Source organism: Scyliorhinus canicula, chromosome 7 (genome assembly GCF_902713615.1).
Source record: "Scyliorhinus canicula chromosome 7, sScyCan1.1, whole genome shotgun sequence".
Lineage (NCBI taxonomy): Eukaryota > Metazoa > Chordata > Chondrichthyes > Carcharhiniformes > Scyliorhinidae > Scyliorhinus > Scyliorhinus canicula.
Genome location: NC_052152.1, coordinates 74,272,871 through 74,295,163, shown reverse-complemented (window position 1 = coordinate 74,295,163; position 22,293 = coordinate 74,272,871). Strand labels below are relative to the sequence as shown.

Here is a 22,293-nt window from a genome sequence, read left to right as displayed (position 1 = left end):
TTCTCCCAAAGGGAGACAAAGTGCCGCGCCGGAGTGAAACCCGGAGTGTTTCACTCCGCGTCGGAGGCCGCTCCTCGCCCCCTATTCTCTCCCCCCCCCCCGGGGGGGCTAGGAGCGGCGGCGCGTCAATCTCGCACGCCGGGCCTTGACGCTCGTGTTAAAGCGCTGCGGCCTGAATGACGCGGCTGGCGGCGCCTAAATGACGTCACCCACGCATGCGCAGGTTGCCCGGCGCCAACCCGTGCGTGCGCGGTTGCCGTCTTCCCCTCCGCTGCCCCGCAAGACATGGTGGATTGATCTTGCGGGGCGGCGGAGGGAAAAGAGTGCATCTTTCAGAGACTCCGGCCCGACGATCGGTGGGCACCGATCGCGGGCCAGACCCCTCCTGAGCACGCCCTTGGTGCTCGATCCTCCCTCCGCCCCCCACAGGCCCCACACGCAGCGGTCGTGCGATGTTCACGCCGGCAGCGACCAGGTGTGGTTGGCGCAGGCGTGAATCGGTCGGTTTCGGCAGGCCGCTCGGCCCATCCGGGCCGGAGAATCACCGCTCGACCGGAGCGGCGATTTTCAGGAGCGGCCTGTCGCAAAACGCGACATGCCGTTTTGGGGGGGGGGGGGGGGGGGGGGGGAAAATCGTGTGGGGGTGCCAGGGCGGTGTGGCGTGATTTGCCCAGCACTCCCCCGATTTTCCCACCCGGCGTGGGGGTCGGAGAATCGCGCCCAGGGTTTCAACACAATCAGCAGTAAATAGGGTTGGAAGGAGTGGACCATTTCTGGTAGGTCAACTGGCAGATTTCAGAGTCATGTACAACCACAAAGTGGAGTGACAGCATGGAAGCCAGTTAGTTTGTTAAACATGTCCTGCTTTGATCAAAATGGGAAACAAATCAGATACTTACTTCTCCAAAACAGGAGGATCTTCAGGGCCTTTGTTCTGAAACTCAAGCAGTTCTAGAAAACTCTGCATATACCTGTGAAAGAAATAAAGAAAAAGGTTTTAGTCAGTTACACCATAATCAACGACTTCACTCTCAATGAGGTCAATGTACCTGGCATAATATTTCACCAAAAACATTTTATGGGTAATGTTGATTACATAAATCCATGCAAAATGAACTTGTTCAATTAACCTCAAAAATAAGGCAAACACCATGGAACGATTCGCAGCATTTGTCCCCATGTAGGTCAAGATGAAAATTGAAACTCACCAAAACTGGCTACGGAGGTAATAGACAACGGGAACGATGACGGGGCCGAGGGACACACACACCACAAATAAGCCAACCAATTACATTAAAGTTTATTGAAATTATATTCCCAATTTTATTACATCTTTATCTTGTCTGCCATCACTTTTACTGTTACATTGGCAGCATCCTTTTCTCTAGTGAAAAGTGCTCATTTAGTACAAAAGCAAAATACTACTGATGCAGAAATTCCGATGCAGGGTCATCAACCTGAAATACTAATTCTGTTTCTCTCCACAGATGCGGACTGAGCTGCTGATAATTTCCAGGACTTTGTTTTTATTACTTATCTTGTACTTGAGCCATAATCTGCCTCCACAGATCTTATTTTTTTGTCAATTGGTCCCATTCTTCCTTTGACCACCCACCTTTAGTTTTAAAGTGCTTATGAAGTACTTTTGGTTTCCTTTTTTTGTTAGCTGTTAAATCTATTCTCTCCATTTTATTCTCTCTTTCAGATCTCCTCCATACTTTTATGTGTTCAGTTTCTTTATGTATTCGGTATCATTTTAACCTTTATATCAAGGATATTTTAAACTTTGGATGCACTTACAATACCCCTCATTGAAAGGTGCCTGCTCTGTACCTGAACCATCTACTCTTTGAAGGCTACAATCATAAGTGTATGATTTGCCACAATTATGATCCCAGACCAGGCCCCAACAGTGGCTAGGATACTGGACCAACACCCCAATATTTTATTTTATAAGATAGAATACTTTACTCCAGGATTGATCACACAAAGAAATATTGATTTGATATTTTAAAACAAAACTTTATTATTAATGCAATATTAAACCCTTTAACATCACACCCAAAAACAGCTTACAATTACCCCTTTAACATACTACTCAAATACAATGCCCTTAATTACTATTGCTATTCCAAATTAAACGAGAAATGAAAAAAACATATCTCTCTTAATCCATCCTACATCCCAATCGCACAGAGTAATACTTGCTTTCCAGAACAGATATGGCTCCTGCTAGAACCCCTGCAGACCTCTGAATGGATGTCTTCAAAAGCTGTTTCAACTGGTTTGTTTCAGCTTTTCTCAGCCAAGTCTTCTCTGCTTTAAATACAATTACTGTGAGCAAAAGACCTTACCTGTGGTCCAAAAGGGTAGCCAGATTGGAACTCACCTCAAAAAGCTTTCTCAAATTGTCTGAATACCTTAGATCCACCCAGTCATGACATCATCACCCAAGCTGAAAACAAATGAATTCTCCATGCTGTGCTGAAAACACATTAACTACTTAGGGACTCCCCACTCCTTAGGGACTCCTCCTAGTCAAAAATAATTCCATTGCCCAGGCTGACAACATTGCTCTGATCAATTTCACCTGACTCCTAAAAGTTTTCTGGTCCTGCAAAACAAGATTATTTTTTAAAATATGACTACCGCAATCAAACAGACACTAGCCCGAGGCTTTAAACCCTTAAATTGCCAAATGTTTATAACCCAATATACCTAAACCCGTGCGTTTGTCGCACCACCACAATGTTTGCCCACCTCCCTTACCCTTTGGTTGGCAACTCAGCTACAGCAAGTGAATAGGCTTAATTTGGTGACCAATTATTTGACATCCAGACGGAGGCTTCAACTTAGCAGCTATGACAGCATATTTGATCCTGTGGCTTGGTTACTTTGGTTGGTTTTACAAGGGCTGTACACTTCCCATAATCATCCAAGATCCACCTCAAAAAAATGAGTATATTAGCAGCGCACTTTATTTCAATTTACTTCAATGTGCCCAACAGATTGGATTACCATCACCTTCAAGTTGATTACACTTCAACACCTTCTGCAAGAGTTATGGATTGATAGGATGTGCATTTTTATATAGCACCTCTAATTTGTGAGTAATTCACAAGCCACATAGGAACAAAAGAACTATGAGTTGGAGTAGACCATTCGTACTTCAAATCTGCTCCATATTCAATGAGATGGTCGATATTCTACCTCAACTCAATCTTCCCGCACTACTCCCATAACTCCATGATTCGCTAAATACTGTTGACTTGTATCTTAAATGTACTCAACGACTGTGCACCGATAGCTCTCTGGCATAAAGATAAACCTGAAGCAATTTTTTACCTTTGACATGGCTGATCACTTATTCAGAGACGGTGACTCCATGTTCGAGGTTCTCCAGCTAAGGGAAACATCTTCTCAGCATCCAACTTGTAAAATGTTATTTATTTACTTCGATCACCTCTCATATTATTTAAACCCCAGGGAATATAGGCCTAGTTTACAGTTATAGAAAAAAAAATCCTCCTGCACTCGAGCCTTTCGCTTCTCTACAAAATGCCATTGAATCGCTTCTGTACACCCAAATCTGTTCTATATTTAAATATTTCCAAATACAGAACTCTGTTCCATAAGAAGTTCAGCAAGCAACAACAACACCTAGCAACTGGGTTTTGGTCAGACATGAGGGGTGGGATTCTCCCCTACCCGGCGGGCGGGGGGGGGGGGGGGTCCCTGCGCAGCGGAGTGGCGCCAACCACTCCGGCTTCGGGCCTCCCCAAAGGTGCGGGGCCAAGCCCTCACATTGAGGGGCTAGGCCCGTGCCGGAGCGGTTAGCACCACACCGACTGGCGCTCAAACCGGCTCCAGCGGCCTTTGACGGCCGCCGCCCGGCGCCGGGGCTGGCCGAAAGGCCTTCGCCGGTTCGCGCGTGCGCCGGTGCATCAGCTGCCGCTGACGACACCACCGGCGCATGCGCGCTGGAAGATTCTCTTCCGCCTCCGCCATGGTGGAGGCCATGGTGGCGGCGGAAGAAAGAGAGTGCCCCCACAGCACTGGCCCGCCCGCCGATCGGTGGGCACTGATCGTGGGCCTGGGCACCATGGGGGCACCTCCCGGAGTCCGATCGCCCTGCGCCCCCCCCTCCCCCAAGGACCCCGGGGGCCCGCTCGCCGCCACCAGAGGTGGTTCAAACCATGGCAGCAGGAGAACCCTCCCAGCGGCGGGACTTCCGCCCATCGCGGGCCAGAGAATCGCCGTAGGGGGCTCGCCGATCGGCGGGTGGTGTTTCCCACCCCCACCAATTCCCGGGTGGCGGAGAATTTCTGCCACGGCGGGGGCGGGAGTTTCGCCGGCCCCAGGCGATTCTCCGACCCTGCGGGGGGTCGGAGAATTTCGCCCGAGAAGTTGATCTTTTGTAAAATCCTGACCTAGAAATTTGACAGCTGGTTTTCAGTAACCTTCAAACCTCCAATGTGGCAGAAGGGATTGCATGTTATTAAGGGCCAGAAGTTGCTAACTGCTATTTTAGTATCAGCAACAAAAATAAAGCATGCAGGGGCCATGTCTAAATTGGCATAAGCACTTTGCATATTCAAATAAATGGCCTGTTGCCTGCAATATTTGGTTGCACTTCTGAGACCAAGTTCAAAAGTGTCTCCTCGTTCCACATTCAAGACGTCAGACCACAAGGTAAGGGATCATTTTGCTGAAGCAGAGAGTCTGTGCTCATATCTCTACCCTCCACTTCTTTATTGCGAGCAGGGAATACCTTCCTGTGTTTAGCTGTTGGTTCTATTTTAATAATGTGACCTGCTTTTTCACTGGAGAAAGACCACCACAAAATTCATGTAAAACTTTTGAAAAGTGTTATTTTAAAATGTCTGCTTACACTACCATCTATTTGGAAAATATTGGCCGGAGTTCCTTTTTCCCACTAGCAGCGCATCCCCACCCATGGGTTTCTCAGTGGCATGGGGTGGCTTCAATAGGAAATGACGCACCATCGAGAAACGTGTGCTGGGGAACCGGAGAACCCGCCCATTAACTCTAAACAAACATTCAGAAGTAAAAGCCCACTGTTGGAACCAACAATTCTACGGACACGTGCTTGTAGGATTAGAATAGCGGTTTTAATATACTTACAACAGAGCCAGCCTGTTAGCCGTTGAACTTTCGGTGAACTGGCCAGCTGACCCTGTGGCACTGATCCCGGGGGAGGAGTCCTGGGCGGAGCCAAGGGAGGAGCCCCGTACAACTCTCAAGCATTCCCAGAGCTACTCCCCCTGGATGCCAGATAGTGTAACTGCACTTACAATATAGACATGTATATACAGGTTATGATCCGGTGTGAATCACATTCACCACATTCATCCCCTGTGAAAAAAATCGAGCCCAGCGGGGGTTGTGGCTCACAGAGTTAGTCTGACGGTGGATGAATTGTTCTTTTCGACCTGCGGAGCACCAGGGTTGCAGCCTCTTGCGGTGGCTGGGTGCGTGTTGAGAGCTGGGGTACGATGGCAGACTCCGGGGAAGGTCTCGTCCGAACTTTATAAACCTCTGGCTCGACCGGAGACTGAGGGCGCTGGGGGCGGGCTGGTTCTGGCGCGTGGAACCGGTGGGGTGAGCTTGCTGGATCGGGGGTGCGAGGGAGCGGCAGCATAGGGAACGGGGTAAGGGGTTCCTCAGTGGGGATAGGAGGGGGGCTGGATCCAGCGGGTGCCAGGTCCCGAAGGGATACTGTGTCCTGGCGACCGTCCGGGAACTCCACGAATGCATACTGGGGGTTGGAATGGAGGAGGCGCACCTTTTCAACAAGGGGGTCGGTTTTGTGCCCCCTGATGTGCTTCCTCAGGAGGACCGGGCCTGGTGTCCTCAGCCACGCCGGAAGTGAGACTCCCGTGGTAGTGCCCCTAGGAAAAATGAAGAGTCGCTCGTGAGGGGTTTGATTTGTAGCTGTACAGAGGTTGGGATCTGATAGCGTGGAGCGCATCTGGGAGGACTTCTTGCCATTGGGAGACTTGGAGTTTTCTAGACCGGAGGATCAGCAGGACTGTCTTCCAGACCGTCGCGTTCTCCCTCTCCACCTGCCCGTTACCCCTGTGGTTGTAGCTGGTAGTCCTGCTCAAGGCGATGCCCTTGTCGAGTAGGTACTGACGCAGCTCATTGCTCATAAATGACGAACCCCGGTCGCCGTGCACGTAGCTGGGGAAACCGAACAGGGTGAAGACACTATGCAGGGCCCTAATGACTGTGTGGGAGGTCATATCAGGAAATGGAATGGCAAAAGGGAATCGGGAGAACTCGTCGATGATGTTGAGGAAATAAATGTTCTTGTTAGTGGAGGGGAGTGGCCCTTTGAAATCGATCGCAAGGCGTTCAAAGGGCCTAGAAGCCTTGACCAGGTGGGCCCTGTCTGGTCTATAGAAGTGCGGTTTGCACTCCGCACAGATCGGGCAGTCCCTGGCGACCGCTTTTACCTCCTCGTTGGAGAAAGGCAGGTTTCGGGCTCTGATGTAGTGGGCGAGCCGGGTGATCCCTGGATGGCAGAGGTCCACGTGGATGGCTTTCAGACGGCTGATCTGCGCGCTGGCGCATGTCCCGAGGGATAGGGCATCCGAGGGCTCGTTGAGCTTCCCCGGTCGATATTTAATATCGTAACTATAGGTGGAGAGTTCGATCCTCCACCGAAGGATTTTATCATTTTTTATTTTGCCCCTTTGCGAGTTGTCAAACATAAAAGGCAACCGATCGTTGGTCGGTGATGAGGGTGAACCTCCTTACTGCGAGGTAGTGCCTCCAGTGACGGACAACCTCCACGATGGCTTGCGCTTCCTTCTCGACTGAGGAGTGTCGGAGTTCTGAAGCGGATAGGGTACGGGAGAAAAATGCAACGGGCCTCCCTGCCTGATTTAAAGTGGCTGCTAGAGCTACCTCTGAGGCGTCGCTCTCTACCTGAAAGGGAGTGGATTCATCCACCGCCCGCATGGCTGCTTTGGCGATGTCCTCCTTGATGCAGCTGAAGGCCTGGCGCGTCTCAGCAGACAGGGGAAATCGTGTGGCCTTAAAGAGTGGGCGGGCTTTGTCCGCATATTGAGGGACCCACTGGGTGTAGTATGAAAAGAACCCCAAGCACCGTTTGAGGGCCTTGGGGCAATGAGGGAGAGGGGAGTTCTAAGAGGGGGCGCATGCGGTCCGGGTCTAGGCCCAGGACTCCGTTCTCCACGACGTAGCCGAGGATGGCCAGTCTGTTTGTGCGGAAAATGCATTTCTCCTTGTTATAAGTGAGATTTAATTTCTGTGCCGTTTGGAGAAAACGGTGGAGGTTGGCGTCGTGGTCCTGCTGGTCATAGCCGCAGATGGTAACATTGTCCAGATACGGAAACGTGGCCAGCAGCCCGTACTGGTCTACCATTCGGTTCATTGCTCGTTGGAACACCGAAACCCCGTTGGTGACGCCGAAGGGAACCCGGAGGAAGTGGAAGAGGCGGCCATCGGCCTCGAACGCCTTGTAGTGGCGGTCCTCCGGGCGGATTGGGAGCTGGTGGTATGCAGACTTCAGATCCACCGTGGAAAATAGACGATATTGGGCGATCTGATTAACCATGTCAGTAATTCTGGGGAGGGGATACGCATCTAGGAGCGTAAAGCGATTTATGGTCTGGCTGTAGTCGACGACCATGCAAAATTTTTCCCCGGTCTTAACGACCACCACCCGAGCTCTCCAGGGACTATTGCTGGCCTCTATGATCCCCTCACTGAGCAGCCGTCGGACCTCCGATCGGATAAAGACCCTATCCTGTAGGCTGTATCGCCTGCTGCGAGTAGCTACTGGCTTGCAATCTGGAGTGAGATTGGCGAAGAGAGGAGGGGGGGGGGGGGGGGGGGGGGGGGGGAGATGCGCAGCGTGGCGAGGCTGCAGATAGTGAGTGGGGGCAAGGGCCCGCCGAAGCTGAGGGTGAGGCTCTTGAGGTTGCACTGGAAATCCAGGCCTAATACGAGTGGCGCGCAGAGGTCGGGCAGGATATAAAGTTTAAATTTAGAATAACTAGCGCCTCGAATTGTGAGCGTAGCGACAGTGCGTCCTTGGATTTGGACTGAGTGGGAGCCCGAAGCGAGGGCGATAGTTTGGCTCACCGGAAAATAGAAAGCGAACAGCGTCTTACCAGTTCTGGGTGTATAAAGCTCTCGGTGCTCCCGGAGTCAAAGAGGCATAGCGTGCTGTACCCGTTGATCTGGACCTCCGCCATCGAACTTCCTAGGTGCTTGGGGCGGGATTGATCCAGGGTGACCGCATTGAGTTGCGGGTCGCGTGGCGAGTGCCCGAGAAAGTCGTATTCTTCAGGTGAGCTTTCTGAGCATGCCGATGCAGATGGGGCCCGTGGATCGCACGTGGTGAGCGGCGAGGAAGATGGCGGCCCCCATGAGTCACACGTGGCCGGCCGCATGGTGGGGGTTTGCCAAGATGGCGGCCCCCATGGATCGCACGTGGCAGGAGGAGGCAGAGTAGGCCGCAGCGTTTCGGGCCCCGCTGGTGTTGGGAGCGATTTGTTCTCTCTGCAGGGGAGTTAAAAACAGGGGCCTTTTTCGTGAGGCACACTCTGGCATAGTGGCCTTTCTTCCCGCAGCTGCTGCAGGTCGCAGATCGGGCTGGGCAGTGCTGCCACGGGTGCTGGCTTTGGCCACAGAAATGACAGGCTGGGGCAGCTGAGTAGCTGGCTGGGGCAGCAGAGTAACTGGCTTTGGCAGCGCGGTAGCTGGGGGGCCGTGCTGCACAGGCCCGGGGGGACTGTTGGTCGGGGGTCCACGATGGGGTCGCGGGGTCTGCGGAAGGAAACTTCCATAGCGGTAGCAGCCTCCACAGTAGTGTCCAAGTCCTGGGCCCCCTTTTCTAGCAGTCTTTGGCGCACATAGTTAGACCTAAGGCCCGCAACGAAAACGTCCCGCACGCAAGCTCCCTATACTCAGCCGCGGTAACGGCTTGATAATTACATTCATTGGAAAGGTTGTTCAATTCCCTTACAAATTCAGCAAGCGTTTCTCTAGGCCGCTGACGGCGAGTTGTAAACACGTGGCATGCATAAACCTCGTTAATGGGCCTAACGTACATTTTGTCCAGTATTGCCAGCGCTGCGGTGTAGTAACCGGCCAGATTCAACTGTGTGGAGATTCTGTGGCTTACCCTAGCGTGCAGTAGGCTGAGCTTTTGTTCCTCCGTTGTTCCAGCGGTGTTGGCTTCTGCCAGGTAGGCTTTAAAACATCTCAGCCAGTGGGAAAAAATTTCCTTAGCCTCTGCATCCTGTGGGTCGAGTTCTAGGCGTCCGGGCTTGAGGGCTGCTTCCATGATTTCTTCGACTGTTTCCTAAGTACATTAAATTGTTGGAACCAACAATTCTACGGACACGTGCTTGTAGGATTAGAATAGCGGTTTTAATATACTTACAACAGAGCCAGCCTGTTAGCCGTTGAACTTTCGGTGAACTGGCCGGCTGACCCTGTGGCACTGATCTTTATACAGCAGCTCCCGGGGGAGGAGTCCTGGGCGGAGCCAAGGGAGGAGGCCCGTACAACTCTCAAGCATTCCCAGAGCTACTCCCCCTGGAGGTCAGATAGTGCAACTGCACTTACAATATACGTACAATATAGACACATGTATATACAGGTTATGATCTGGTGTGAATCACATTCACCACACCCACAAGCATTCCCACATAACCACAATGTAAAATCATACATTACATGTCTCTACCTCTCATGCAATGAAATGTCCCAAGTGTATGAAAGGTGCCAAGAATATTTTGGTTTTGCCAGTAAAAAATTAAAATGCCACTTTTGTTGAGAGCAGAGCAAATACCTGCAAAACCTCATCAGTAAGTTCTGTATGTTTCATTTCAAATTGTAAGATTAGTATAAAACAAACAGCATGCTTTCCTTTGCCATTATGGGACTAGGAGTTGCTGTAAAAGGAATATCACAGATACTTTTTTGATATTTAGTCTAGTATCTGCCAGTTCCTACTGTGACAAAATAAGTTTGAAAAGAACCCAAGGAGCATCAATTTAACTATTGCTTGTCAACCTCAACAATATTTGGCAATTTCACATGCAAGTTTTGAAACTTGCGTGCTATATTATGTCACCAAAAATAGATTACTTCTATACAGGGTAACACTGATCATAGAATCATGCCAAAAAATTACACAGGATAAATACATCAATTCTCAACAATGTTAATTTTAAAGTATAACTAGCTAAATCAGTCATCTGCTGTTATTTATGAAAATAGCACACAATTGCTTCTAAATCATGAGAAACTATATTAAAACTTATACTGCGAGTGTATAATTTCACCATGACCACATTAATCTTAGTACAGCGAATTAGATTTTTGAATAGATTTCATGTACAGAAATTTCTCTGTACTGGTGTTCACTATAAATTCTATAAAAACACAGTCCACTTCATTCCTATGCTAATCTCTAACGTATGGTATGTACCTACCAGCTCTGGACAAGTCTCACAGAGGGCCTGCTCAGCAAGTTATCAGGTAACAAGTTCACTTCTCTCATTGTATTAGCCAATCGAACTGGTAGCTCCTTTCGCAAGAACATAAAAGATGTCTTTTTGCATGCATTATCAAGGCCTGAGGGCAAAAAAAAGGAATTAAACATTCTACATTACTGCAAAAATGTATTCAATAGCCACACAATTAGCGCAGGGTTTGGACAATCATATGGGCTCATACCCATTGCAAGGTGTTGAAATAAAATGCATTTGTGGGGTATTCAGCCCCGTTGAATCCTGACTCCAGAATCAAAAACTGAGAGATCAAAAACAGTATGACTGGCTAGGCTGCCATCCCAGCTTTTACATAAAAGCCAAATTAGCCAATTTCTTTTTGTTCAGTGTCCAATGCCAATTACCTTAAGTGGTGTTTATTTTAATTGGATCAATTCAGTAATAAACAATGAAAAATTAGCTTGCATTTATGTGACAACTTGCATTCCCTCATGGCATCCACTGCAAAGCTAGTGAGAAAAAGACAGCCATCCTGCACACAGCAAGATCCCACAAACAGCAATAAATGACCAGGTAATCTGCTAGAGAGGCGCAAATATAACAGCACTCATAACATTAGATTGTTATAAATACTTACAGCAGAAACATGAAGCACCATAGAAGATTTTACTTTAAATTGTGAAAATAACTGTTTCCCGATTTCAATACATTAGACACACAAACACCTTGATTACATTTCATTTAGTTGTGATTTTAAGTTTAAAATTTGGAAACAATGTGAGGTTATTGTATAAAAGCAAAATGGTGTGGATGTTGAGATCTAAAAATAGAGAAAGAGTTACTGTTTCTTCGGGACTCAAGTTCTCTGAACATTAACTCTGTTTCTCTCTCCACAGATGCTGCCAGGCATCCTGAATTTTTCCACCACTTTCTGATTTTATGTTTTTGCAACTCTGAATCAGAAAGGTTGGCATTTTTGAAACTTTTAACGGCTGTCATTGGAATTCAAAAGGCTACTCTAGTAACAAGCCAATCCAAATGACAATTCCACCTTGAGGAAAAGAATTGTTAGTTTAACAGAAATTATGAAGTATACACAAAAGCAAAGTTTAACCCTTTGGCCTAGAATTGTTCTGTGATCAGAGCCATTAGAAGCCCTATCAGGTACTGTATAAGATTAATTTGATGCCAAACCTTTTTTAAAATTTCCCTGATTGAATGTATTAATGTAGCTACATCTTTCGTTCACAACAGTAATCCAGAATACATGTACATATACATGACATTTGCAATCTGATCACACTATAAATATCCTTGTACTGAAGGTCAATGCTTTGCTGCAAGTTTGTTTACAGCAACTGTGGTACAAATATATTACAAACTAAGATCATATCCAGCAAGTGTTGTGCACTGTTCTTTTCTTAAAATCAGGTTTGTTAAAAAATCAATTACAATAACCAAGGAGATTACAGATTTGTATAATCTGTACGAGATAGTTACAATAAATGTTGAAAGGCAGAGGGCGGGATTTCCAAACAAATAGCAAAGTGTCAGGTACTAACTGAAAACTGACATTTTTCTCTCCAGAAACACAGCCAAGTTTTCTGTCCAGATCTTCTGACACTGTCATGTACAAAATTGGGGGTGCGGTTTGCCAGTTACTCTGGCAGGGTGGGGCAGGCCGGAGAGCCAGCAAGCCGAGCTGCACAGACATCAGATGGTGCCCCGATCAGAAAGAAAATCGAACTCTCTTGCCCACAGACATGGAGGACACCCCCCCCCCCCCCCCCCCCCGCCCCGCCCCCAACCACCACCACAATATAAGTATCTGAGGCCACTCTTTCGTCTCCCCAACCCCTGCCACACGACTGCCAGGGGGTACTGCCCAGCCTTGACCCTCGACCCCAGGTCTTCCAGGCACCTCTGGCGTAGTCATCACACTGATTCTTGTTTTCCAAAACCAGTAGTCATTCACACCAGTATGACATCATGCCACCAGGGAGGAACATTAATGTTTCGGGGCAGGAAGGTATGGGGTAAAGTCGTTTAATTATACTTTAATCAATGTAAATTTGCGCAAATCTTAGGCCACGGTCTCGCCGATGCAAATACCGTTATAGCTCTCGTCAGATTTAGCGGCCATAATGGGATTCACACCCAAGGCAAAAAGACACAAAAAGAAAATCCCACCCACAATATTTTAATGAACTGTTGCGTTCCTCTACCATGTAAAAGTAATATTGCATTGTATTGATCAATATTGTATCACTAGTTACAATTTGTAATGAATTTCAATTTGTAATAAAGTTCCAGCAGGTTATATGCTAGAAGGGACATGTACAGCATTCATCCAAATTATTTTCCCATTTAGGTGTAACTCAGATTATGTTAGAAGCTCTACCACAGACATGGCTTCCCCACTGTTTGAAAGAAGTTTCATTTATAGTTACAAATTGGAAATGTCTTTCTCTAAAATTCAAGCAAATAGCATTCTACAATGACTACTAAATCAGAACAACAAATAATCTGGTTTTACAGTAAAACATTAAACTACAGATGGTATTGTGGCCATACTTCGCTTCCAGCTCCCTCAATCCTGCAAACCGACCCCTAAGAAACAAATCTTTTAACATCTTAATCCCCACCTCTTCCCATTTCCGAAAATTTCCATCCCATCTTTCTGGCTCAAATCTGTGGTTCCCCCGAATCGGCATTTTCCTTCACCCTGCCCCAACCCGAAGTGTTGGCGAAACTGCCTCAAGATTTTCAATGAAGCTATCTTCATTGGATCTGGATTGGCGCAGGCTGGGAGGGCCGAAGGGCCTATTCCTGTGCTGTAATTTTCTTTGTTCTTATTATTACCGGACTCCCAGAGTATTTGCTATTATTACCAGACTCCCTGAGTATTTGCTATTATTACCGGACTCCCTGAGTATTTTCACTCTGGCAATGCTTACTGAGCATTGCCATGTGTCAATTGTTTTAACATTTGTTTTTAAGTATTTACCCACGTAACCCTGACTACCCGTTAATCCATTAGCAAGTAGCACTTTTGAAATGTTCCAAGGACATGATGTGGTGCAATATAAATGTTAATTCCTTCTGTTCTGGCTTGGATTTTGTGGTAAGAATAATGTTGTTGACATATACAATGAAAAGGTACAGAGTCAAGGATAAAAGGGGTTTGCAACAAAAGTAGGTGTTCAATCAATAGTGGGGAGAAAGAGTGGAGACTTGCTGCCAGGTTAGAGGCATTATTCTAGGAGACTTTAATTAGCCACATACAGACTCAGACAAAAAAGGGGAATCTAATTTCCAACATCCATGCTCCTTCTTCAAGCACTGTGTCATTGGGCCCATTGATGAGGGGACTTATGAAGGGGGGGGGGGGGGGTATGTTGGGTTAAGGGTATAGGGTGGATACGTGGGTTTGAGTAGGGTACTGTTCTATGTTTTAAAATAGTCAGTAAGGAGCTAGAACACCAGTAAATTTTAAAGTGAGCTTGGTATGGTGGAAGGAAAACTTGGCACACAGGATTGATGCTTTTAAAGAAACTGCAAATGTATGTCCCATTAAAAAGGAAACAGCTGGTAAATTCAAACTCCCATGGGATAAAGAGGCTAGCAACTACCCCTTTAATTTTTCATTAGATCTTCATTTGTACAATAACCGATATTTGGACCTATCTTACAGTGAATTGCAGGTGCATAGTCCCATGCCAGCACCCTGGCATAAATGTTCAGATGAACTAATACACTTCAAATATTTGCAAAGAACCATGTATTCATTCAACTAAAGAACAAATGAGTTAAATGAACAATTTTGTGATCACAGTACATCCATTAAAGCTATTTTAATGTGCAGGGAGCCACAATTACATTTGAATTCATTCTTAATATTTGTTGACAGCAACTTGAATTGTATCTTCCCAAAGTTTTGACCAATTACGAATTTAAAAGTCATTCAATCTACAGGACTGTCGGGAATTTATGACTATTGGCCTGCAAATCCAAAGTACTGTCATCGGTTATTAATCAATCAGCTAGGAGTCCAGAAAGCAACATCTGGATCACGAGATTTCCTGATAGCTTGGTATGGGAAGGAGGATGGGCACGGTGAAAACAATATTTATAAGAAAAAAATAATTTGTCATATAGGAAATATACAGCAAATATCTCCTCATCCTGACTAGAAATTGATGCTTTTGAATTTTAGAGCATAGAAACCAGCCATTCAGCACAACAGATTTATGCATATCTATGCTCCACACGAGCTTCCATCCACCTCCATGCATCTCAGTATCAACATGCCCTTCTCTTCTTTTTCATGCACTTACCTAGCTTCCCCTTATATGCATCTAATCTATCTGCCATAACCATTCCATGCAGTAGCGAGCTCCACATTGAGTAAAGGAATGTCTCAACTAATTTATATGATTGCTAGATTAGGACTATTCCACAAATGGAAACATCTCCTCAACATCAATGCATCAACAGGGGCCTTTCAAGTGAAGTTAGGTTGGAGGGAGCTTGTATGAAACAAAGGTCAGTCAGGCCAAATAGCCTGTTTCTGTGTTGTAAGTTTTATGTCATAACTATAAAACACATTCATACCTTCAAACACCTTCATCAGGTCACCTCTCAGTCTTGTTTCCAGATAAAGAGCCCCAGCCTATTCATCCTTTCATGACAGATAGACCCTCTCAGTCCAGTTGTCAGCCTTTTCAATCTATCTGCACTTTCCCCAATGCTCCCATCATTTTTCTATAATATGTAGGGTACATAAAGTACTCTAAAATATGGTAAAACCAAGGTCTAGACAAGATTATAATAAATTATATAATCACTGCTCATCAATTCTAGATTTGAGAAAATGAACCCCAGTGCTTTGTTGAATGTTTTATTCCTATGTTCAGCTGTGTTGCTATTTTTCATATGTGAATCTGTATCCCTCGATCCCTTATCGGATTTAGCATTTGGACTCACTTTCCAAGAAGTAGATGGTTTCCTTATTCCTATCATTATTTCAATATAGATAAGTGTGAATTGATAATCATTTGCCATTTACAGACCCACTGGATGTTTGGTAGTGAGCTTGATTTAGTCAGTCTTCCTCAGTCTTCCCGTACCAGCCTCCCCGAACAGGCGCCGGAATGTGGCGACTAGGGGCTTTTCACAGTAACTTAATTGAAGCCTACTTGTGACAATAAGCAATTTTCATTTCATTTCCAGTGTTAATGATATCCCCGAACCCTGGCTCCCTCAACTTTTTGTGACCCACATTTTGAAATTGTACTTCTGATTCTTGAAAAGAAGTTCTGGAACATGTGTGAAATTGCCTTAACCAAAGATATAAAAATTTGAAGTAACTGCAATTGGAAGAAAAGATGACATGACAAATCTGCCACTTATTCTCAAATATCATTAATTACTGCACAAAACTTGTTTATGAAAAGAAAATGAAAACCAGCTTGCTTCTCCACATGCAATAGCTGTGCAAAAAAGACACTGTACAACATGGTTCAGTGATAGCACTCTTGACCACAAGTCATGGGTTTAAGTCGGACTACTGAGCAGGTGCTGCACTGTCAGAGGCATGCTATTTGCCTTGTCAGGGGCATGCTGTTTGCCCTCTTAGGTGGATGTAAAAGACCCAATGGGATAATTTGAAAAATAGATGGGGATTTCTCCTGGACTGCATGCAAACATCTCTTCCGCAATCAACACCAGTGGAACCTTGCTGAGGGCAATTTGGTCACTACATTTGCTGACTTCAACTGTAAAGTACATTGGAGCATTCCAAGATTGTGAAAGGCATTCTTTAACTGTTAATAACTGCTTATCTTTAACAGTAAAGCCTTTTTGTAACTACACTTAACCATTTTTTTATGCTTAATACAATAAGTAATTCAACAAGTATCAAAATTTCTGGATTTAGATGACATTGATCGGAATGTCTGAACCACTCAATTCAGTTGCTCGTTACAGACATTTATTATCCACCTATGTTAACAATGGAATCGGTTTAGCCTTTTTACAAACAAACCGCTGCCAAATTACCAAATCATCCCTGGATGTTAAGAGACTGCTGTGATTTCAGCAGACATTGAAAAGATGATGGGCTGATTCTATCACCTGTGTGATATTGCTGCTATGAATTCTGAGAAAATTAACAATTGAGATTCATTACCATCTGTTGGGGAGCTACTTGTACTTTGGTGAAGCTTGTTGATTGATGGGAACTGAATACCCGGTAACTACATTTTGGGAACAAGAAGGTCCAGGAAAAGATAAACGGCAAATTAATGTCCCTTTCGATGTCACAAAAATCATTTAGATTATGAACTTTTCTTCAGTGGCTGGCTATGCCATTTGCATAGAGCATAGATCATGAAATAAAATATATAACTTTTGATTGACATTGCATGATGCAAGATCATTTCTTTTCAAATTAAAAATTGCTGAAATGAAGCAAAACTTTTCTTCCCCTTTCAAGAAGTTAACCGGTACATTAGGTATAACAGAAGACACAGCAGCTTTGCTCACCACAACATTGTTGGTCCCCTTCCTTTTAACTTACATCACCAATTTGGATTCAGATGCACAGTGGAAATGGGACACTTTTGCCAGTGGACACTATTGAGACAGCAAAGGATATCATAAATTGCTAGATCAAATCTGTAAATGGCTGAGGCAGATAAAATTCAATACTAACAAGTGAAATGACAGACTAAAACAAAAATGAAGCAAAATAAATGCTCTAAATGCAACTGAACTGAGGGTTGAATTAAAAGATTTAGAGTGTTTGCACCAGTTTGGACATTGCCAGTGACCAAGGAAAATAAAAATTACGCTTCAATCTTAACCAAATACCAATCAAATAAAAATTTTAAAGACACAATTTGCTTGTGCGCTAGTTTGCATTCTTCAAAATCTGTCTTGGTGTGATTTCGTAAAATGAAGTATTCACTGTACCGTAGAGTTCAAAGAGCTACTGGGCACCGAACCAAACAACCCAACTTCACATTCCGCACGACAGAAACAAGCTTTCCTAGTGAAATACTAGCTAAAGTCAATTTTCAAAATCTAATTTTATTTACTTTATAATGCAATTCAAAGATGGAGTCTCACGTCAATGTCAAAAGTTATTAAATGGATACCATTTCTGAAAAACTACTTCAAGGTAGACCTAAGTCTACCTAAAAGTAAGTCTGGAGTCACTGGTTTAAAGAGCTGAAAACTTATCTTAATGCACATCCTTATACAAAGAATGATAAATAAGTGGAAAAGCCTTCTGACACTAAACGCTGAAAGATGTTGGGATGAATGGAAGAAAATGCTAAATATTTTCTGGATGGATAAGCAAAGAGACATCAAAGGGCCTTCCTCATTCACATCCACCTTATGGTCTCAATTTCCTGATGTTTACTGCCTTCAACATGGTAGCCACCCCATTTCGTTCTGAACCTCCTCCCAAGAGGAGAAACCTCTCTTCCAAATCACTTACACCTGAACTTTCAATTTTTCAACTCTCCAGCTTTTGATTCTTCGTTCCCCATGATGATTCCGCAGATGAGTTCTAAACACTCGCTCACCTCTACCTTTAATGCCCTCAGTCCCAGTAAAACCCTTGTATTCGCACAAAATAGTCTTTACACCTGGTTTGGAGCCTTCTTTAACCCCTTCAATCCAAGGGATGTACTTGGGCACATCTGGCACAGAGCTTTATAGCCATTCAATAGCAGATCTTTGAGTTACACCAAGCACCATATAATCTTGGTCTCCTCTCCCAAAACTGCTCACAACCCCAGGATCATCATGGAAAGCAAATGTAATCACCCTTTCTCCTAATTCCTCTCCTCTACCACCTCCAACAAGTGTGAGGAGTTAATGGACGTTTTGACTGCAAGACTGAAAACAATTGTTCAGTTGCCTTCTGCAACTCTTATCCTGCCATGCTAAATCTCCTGCACTATCTACAGGCTGGATTCTCTGCTGGCAGGATTCTCCACTGCGCAGCAGCACACCCACGCCCAGGGATGTCCCGACGGAGTTGGGCTTCCCACAATGAGAAACCCCATTGGCGAGACCAAGAATCCCACTGCCGGTGGGGGCGCTGCAAACTGGTGCAGCGGGACAGAGGATCCCGCCCATCTTTCACTAGTTTCTTTCCTGTTTTCACTCATTCTGCCCAAGATCACCTTTTCCATAAGAACTACAATGTGGCAGCACGGTAGCATGGTGGTTAGCATAAATGCTTCACAGCTCCAGGGTCCCAGGTTCGGTGGGGGGGGGGGGGGGGGGGGGGGGGGGGCTGTTCTGTGCTGTACTGTTCTATGTTCCCTTTACCTCATTCCTATTAAAATGATGGCCATCCAGTTTCCCTACCTGCCCCCTTTCACTTTAGCTGACAATGTAACGGATTCATCCTCCCTAAGCTGTACCCTTTCCTACCACCACCAGCTCACTCCTCCCCACAAAAGGATTCTTGACTGTTCAGTCTTTGCAAACTACCACATTTCCAACTTCCTTTTCTTCTCTAAAGTTCTTCAAAAATTTTGTCATCTCCCAAATTTGGGCACATCTTTCCCACAACTCCATGCCTGAATCTGTTCAATTAAGTTTTCATCTTGCCATGCACAGAAATGGTGCCAGTTATCGTCCCAATGGCATCCTCTACAGTGCTGGTGCATAATGCCTTCAGATCCTCTCTACTATCTTTCACATGCCCTTTTGAAAAAATGTCCAACTCAGGAATACAGCCCTCGCTTGGCTTGACTGTTAGCCATCCATTTCTAGCCACAGCATCAACAACAGTGGCTACTAGGGCGGCACAGCAGCACAGTAGGTAGCACTGATGCTTCACAGCTCCAGGGTCCCAGGTTCGATTCACAGCTTGGGGTCACTGTCTGTGTGGAGTCTGCACATTCTCCCAGTGTCTGCTTGGGTTTCCTCCGGGTGTTCCGGTTTCCTCCCACAAGTCCCGAAAGATGTGCTGTTAGGTAATTTGGACATTCTGAATTCTCCCTCTGTGTACCCGAACATGCGCTGGAATGACGCTACTGGGGGCTTTTCACAGTAACTTCATTGCAGCGTTAATGAAAACCTACTCGTAACAATAAAAGATTATTCATTATTTTAAAAATATTATTAAAAATGTTATTCTCTCTTTATCCACATGGCCAAAATCTCCCGTCCTCATTCGTGGCTGTGAATTTCCAGTGTCATTAAAAGTTTATGGGGTTTTGGTTGGAACAGCAAATATTCCATTCTCGCTCACAATGGGTTCCACCATGGACGAGACCAGAGAATCCCATCCATTATCTCTGGACTAAGGGTCTACCTTGATACTTCCTCTTTCTCCAATATACATCTTGCTACAGTTTGATGAGCAGCAACTTTCCCCAAGTTAAGCCATACTCTTTGGCCTGGTCTATAAACTCCGCTTGCATCAGATTTAATCTTCCTCTCAGCCAGGCTCAGTTTGAAGTAGATTACTTGGAACCTTTAAGGCCTATGTGATTCTGGACTCTTGCCCTAGCCATGAAAACAACCTACTTCAACCAGCATAACACTACCTGCCTCAGTTCCTGTCTCAGCCCATTTACTGCTAAAATAGGATCTGATTAGTTACAAATCAGATGATAGCAAAATTGAAAACCATTATGATCCCACATTACATGGCTGAATCTTAATGTCTTCTGTAGGGGTCGCACATCATATTTTCAAAGAAACTGGGCAAACGTCATGGAAATAGGACACAAAATACTGCAGATGTTGGAAAGCTGAAATAAAATCAAATACTCAGCATGTCAGGCAGCATCTAATGAGGGAGGGAAAGAGAGAGAAAGAGACAGACACACACACTTAACATTTCAGCTCTGTAACCCTTCATCAAAACTGCTATCTAAAGAGAATCGCAGAATTATTAAGGCACAGGAGGAGGCCATTTGACCCATTGCGTCTGCACTGGCAAACCATGTTTATCGACCTTTCCTGCTCGAAGGAGAATAAATTCAGCTTCTGCAGTCAATCCACACAATTGTAATCCCTCATCACAAGAACCATTCTAGTAAATCTTTTCTTTGGGTCGCACATTGGTTAGCATTGTTGCTTCAGTGCCAGGGACCGGGTTTGATTCTGCACTTTCTTCTAATGTCTGCGTGGGTTTCCTCCAGGTACTCCGATTTCCTCCCACAAGTCCCGAAAGACGTGCTTGTTAGGTGAATTAGACATTCTGAATTCTCCCTCAGTATACCCTAGCAGGTGCCGGAGTGTGGCAACTAGGGGCTTTTCACAATAACTTCATTGCAGTGCTAATGTAAACCTACTTTTGACAATAATAAAGATTATTATTATTCCTTAATTTTGATACTCGGCCAGGATTTCCCACAAGTACTGTAAAAGCCAGCTCAAAGTTCATTTTGCAAACATTCTGAAAAGAATACCACACTTTGCAATATGCAATACAGTTTGGGGTTCAGAGAAGCAATTTTATTATCCATAAAGCATTTTACTATCTGTCCTAATAGTACTGCTTCAACTTATCCCAAGGATCATAAATACCTGAGCACAAAGTTTGGTTTGAAACATATGCTAACTTCTATTATTAAGAAACTAGTATCCATTTCCCTATTCCAGACGTTTTGTTAACGTAGTTAATTCGTTTCCTTTTAAGGGGACTTGTGACACTCATGCCAGAGGGTGCCCAGTCCTGTGGTACTTATGGAGGATGTTTTAGTTGTTACGCTGTCGTGGCTGAACTTTGAATCCAGCCAAGTGGCCGGGGAGACCAGCTGCAGCCAAGACAAGGTTAAAAGCAGAGAGGCGGCACGTCCCGCAGTCTCCAGACAATAAAATACTCACTCGGTGCATCGAGCTGCCTTGTCCATCACATCACAGACACCAAAACAAACCTCCCAACACACTCGCCAAAGCCACCCAACACACAACACTTTCCAACTCACCGAAATCCAGGAACTGCTTTATCGATAGAGGAGATGGGGAGAAGCGAGAGTAATATTCAACCTGTTTAGGAATGGGGTTCTTCATCAGAAAGCCGAATAGCCGCATGATGCTTCCCCCACCCTCTCCTCTCCGGACGGACCAAGTTTGCGGCTTTCCTGACCAGGATTTTATTTTCAGCGAGCCAGGCTTTCGGAGCCAGTCATCGAGGTGAGTGCTGTTGATGACCCGAAGCCGCTGCGCCACCGAACCGTGCGATGTACTTCGCTGTCTACCGGCCTTCCCTACTCTCTCTCTCTCTCTCACCACCTTCATCCGTCACACTCCTCTCTTTCGCGTCCGCATTGGCAGCTGGCCCGCCACCCCACCCACTCCCTCCCCCCGGCTCCGCCCACTCCCTCCCCCGGCTCCGCCCACTCCCTCCCCCCGGCTCCGCCCACTCCCTCCCCCGGCTCCGCCCACTCCCTCCCCCGGCTCCGCCCAGTCCCTCCCTGGCTCCGCCCACTTCCTCCCCGGCATGGCCCACTCCCTCCCCGGCTCCGCCCACTCCCTTTCCGCGCCCCACCCACTCCCTGTATAGGCCCCACCCACTCCCTGTATAGGCCCCACCCACTCCCTGTATAGGCCCCACCCACTCCCTGTATAGGCCCCACCCACTCCCTGTATAGGCCCCGCCCACTCCCTCCCCAGGCCACGCCCACTCCCTCCCCAGGCCACGCCCACTCCCTCCCCAGGCCACGCCCACTCCCTCCCCAGGCCACGACCACTCCCTCCCTCGGCCACGTCCGCCCACCGCCTCCGGATGCGCGCG

The 22,293-nt window shown here is 46.1% G+C and overlaps 1 protein-coding gene across 2 annotated transcripts in view; it reads right to left on the bottom strand.

The window, feature by feature from the left end:
* pdk3a (pyruvate dehydrogenase kinase, isozyme 3a) overlaps nucleotides 1-21,839 on the bottom strand; it is a 67,004-nt gene extending 45,165 nt beyond the window's left edge. For both annotated transcript variants that reach the window (XM_038802237.1, XM_038802238.1), the window contains exons 1-3: nucleotides 21,485-21,839; nucleotides 10,500-10,641; nucleotides 900-971 (exon numbers count right to left, since the gene is read on the bottom strand). In XM_038802237.1, the coding sequence (XP_038658165.1) occupies nucleotides 900-971; nucleotides 10,500-10,641; nucleotides 21,485-21,797 (527 nt within the window). In that variant the 5' untranslated portion in view covers nucleotides 21,798-21,839. The remainder of the gene's footprint in view (nucleotides 1-899; nucleotides 972-10,499; nucleotides 10,642-21,484) is intronic.
* Nucleotides 21,840-22,293: the final 454 nt, after the last annotated feature.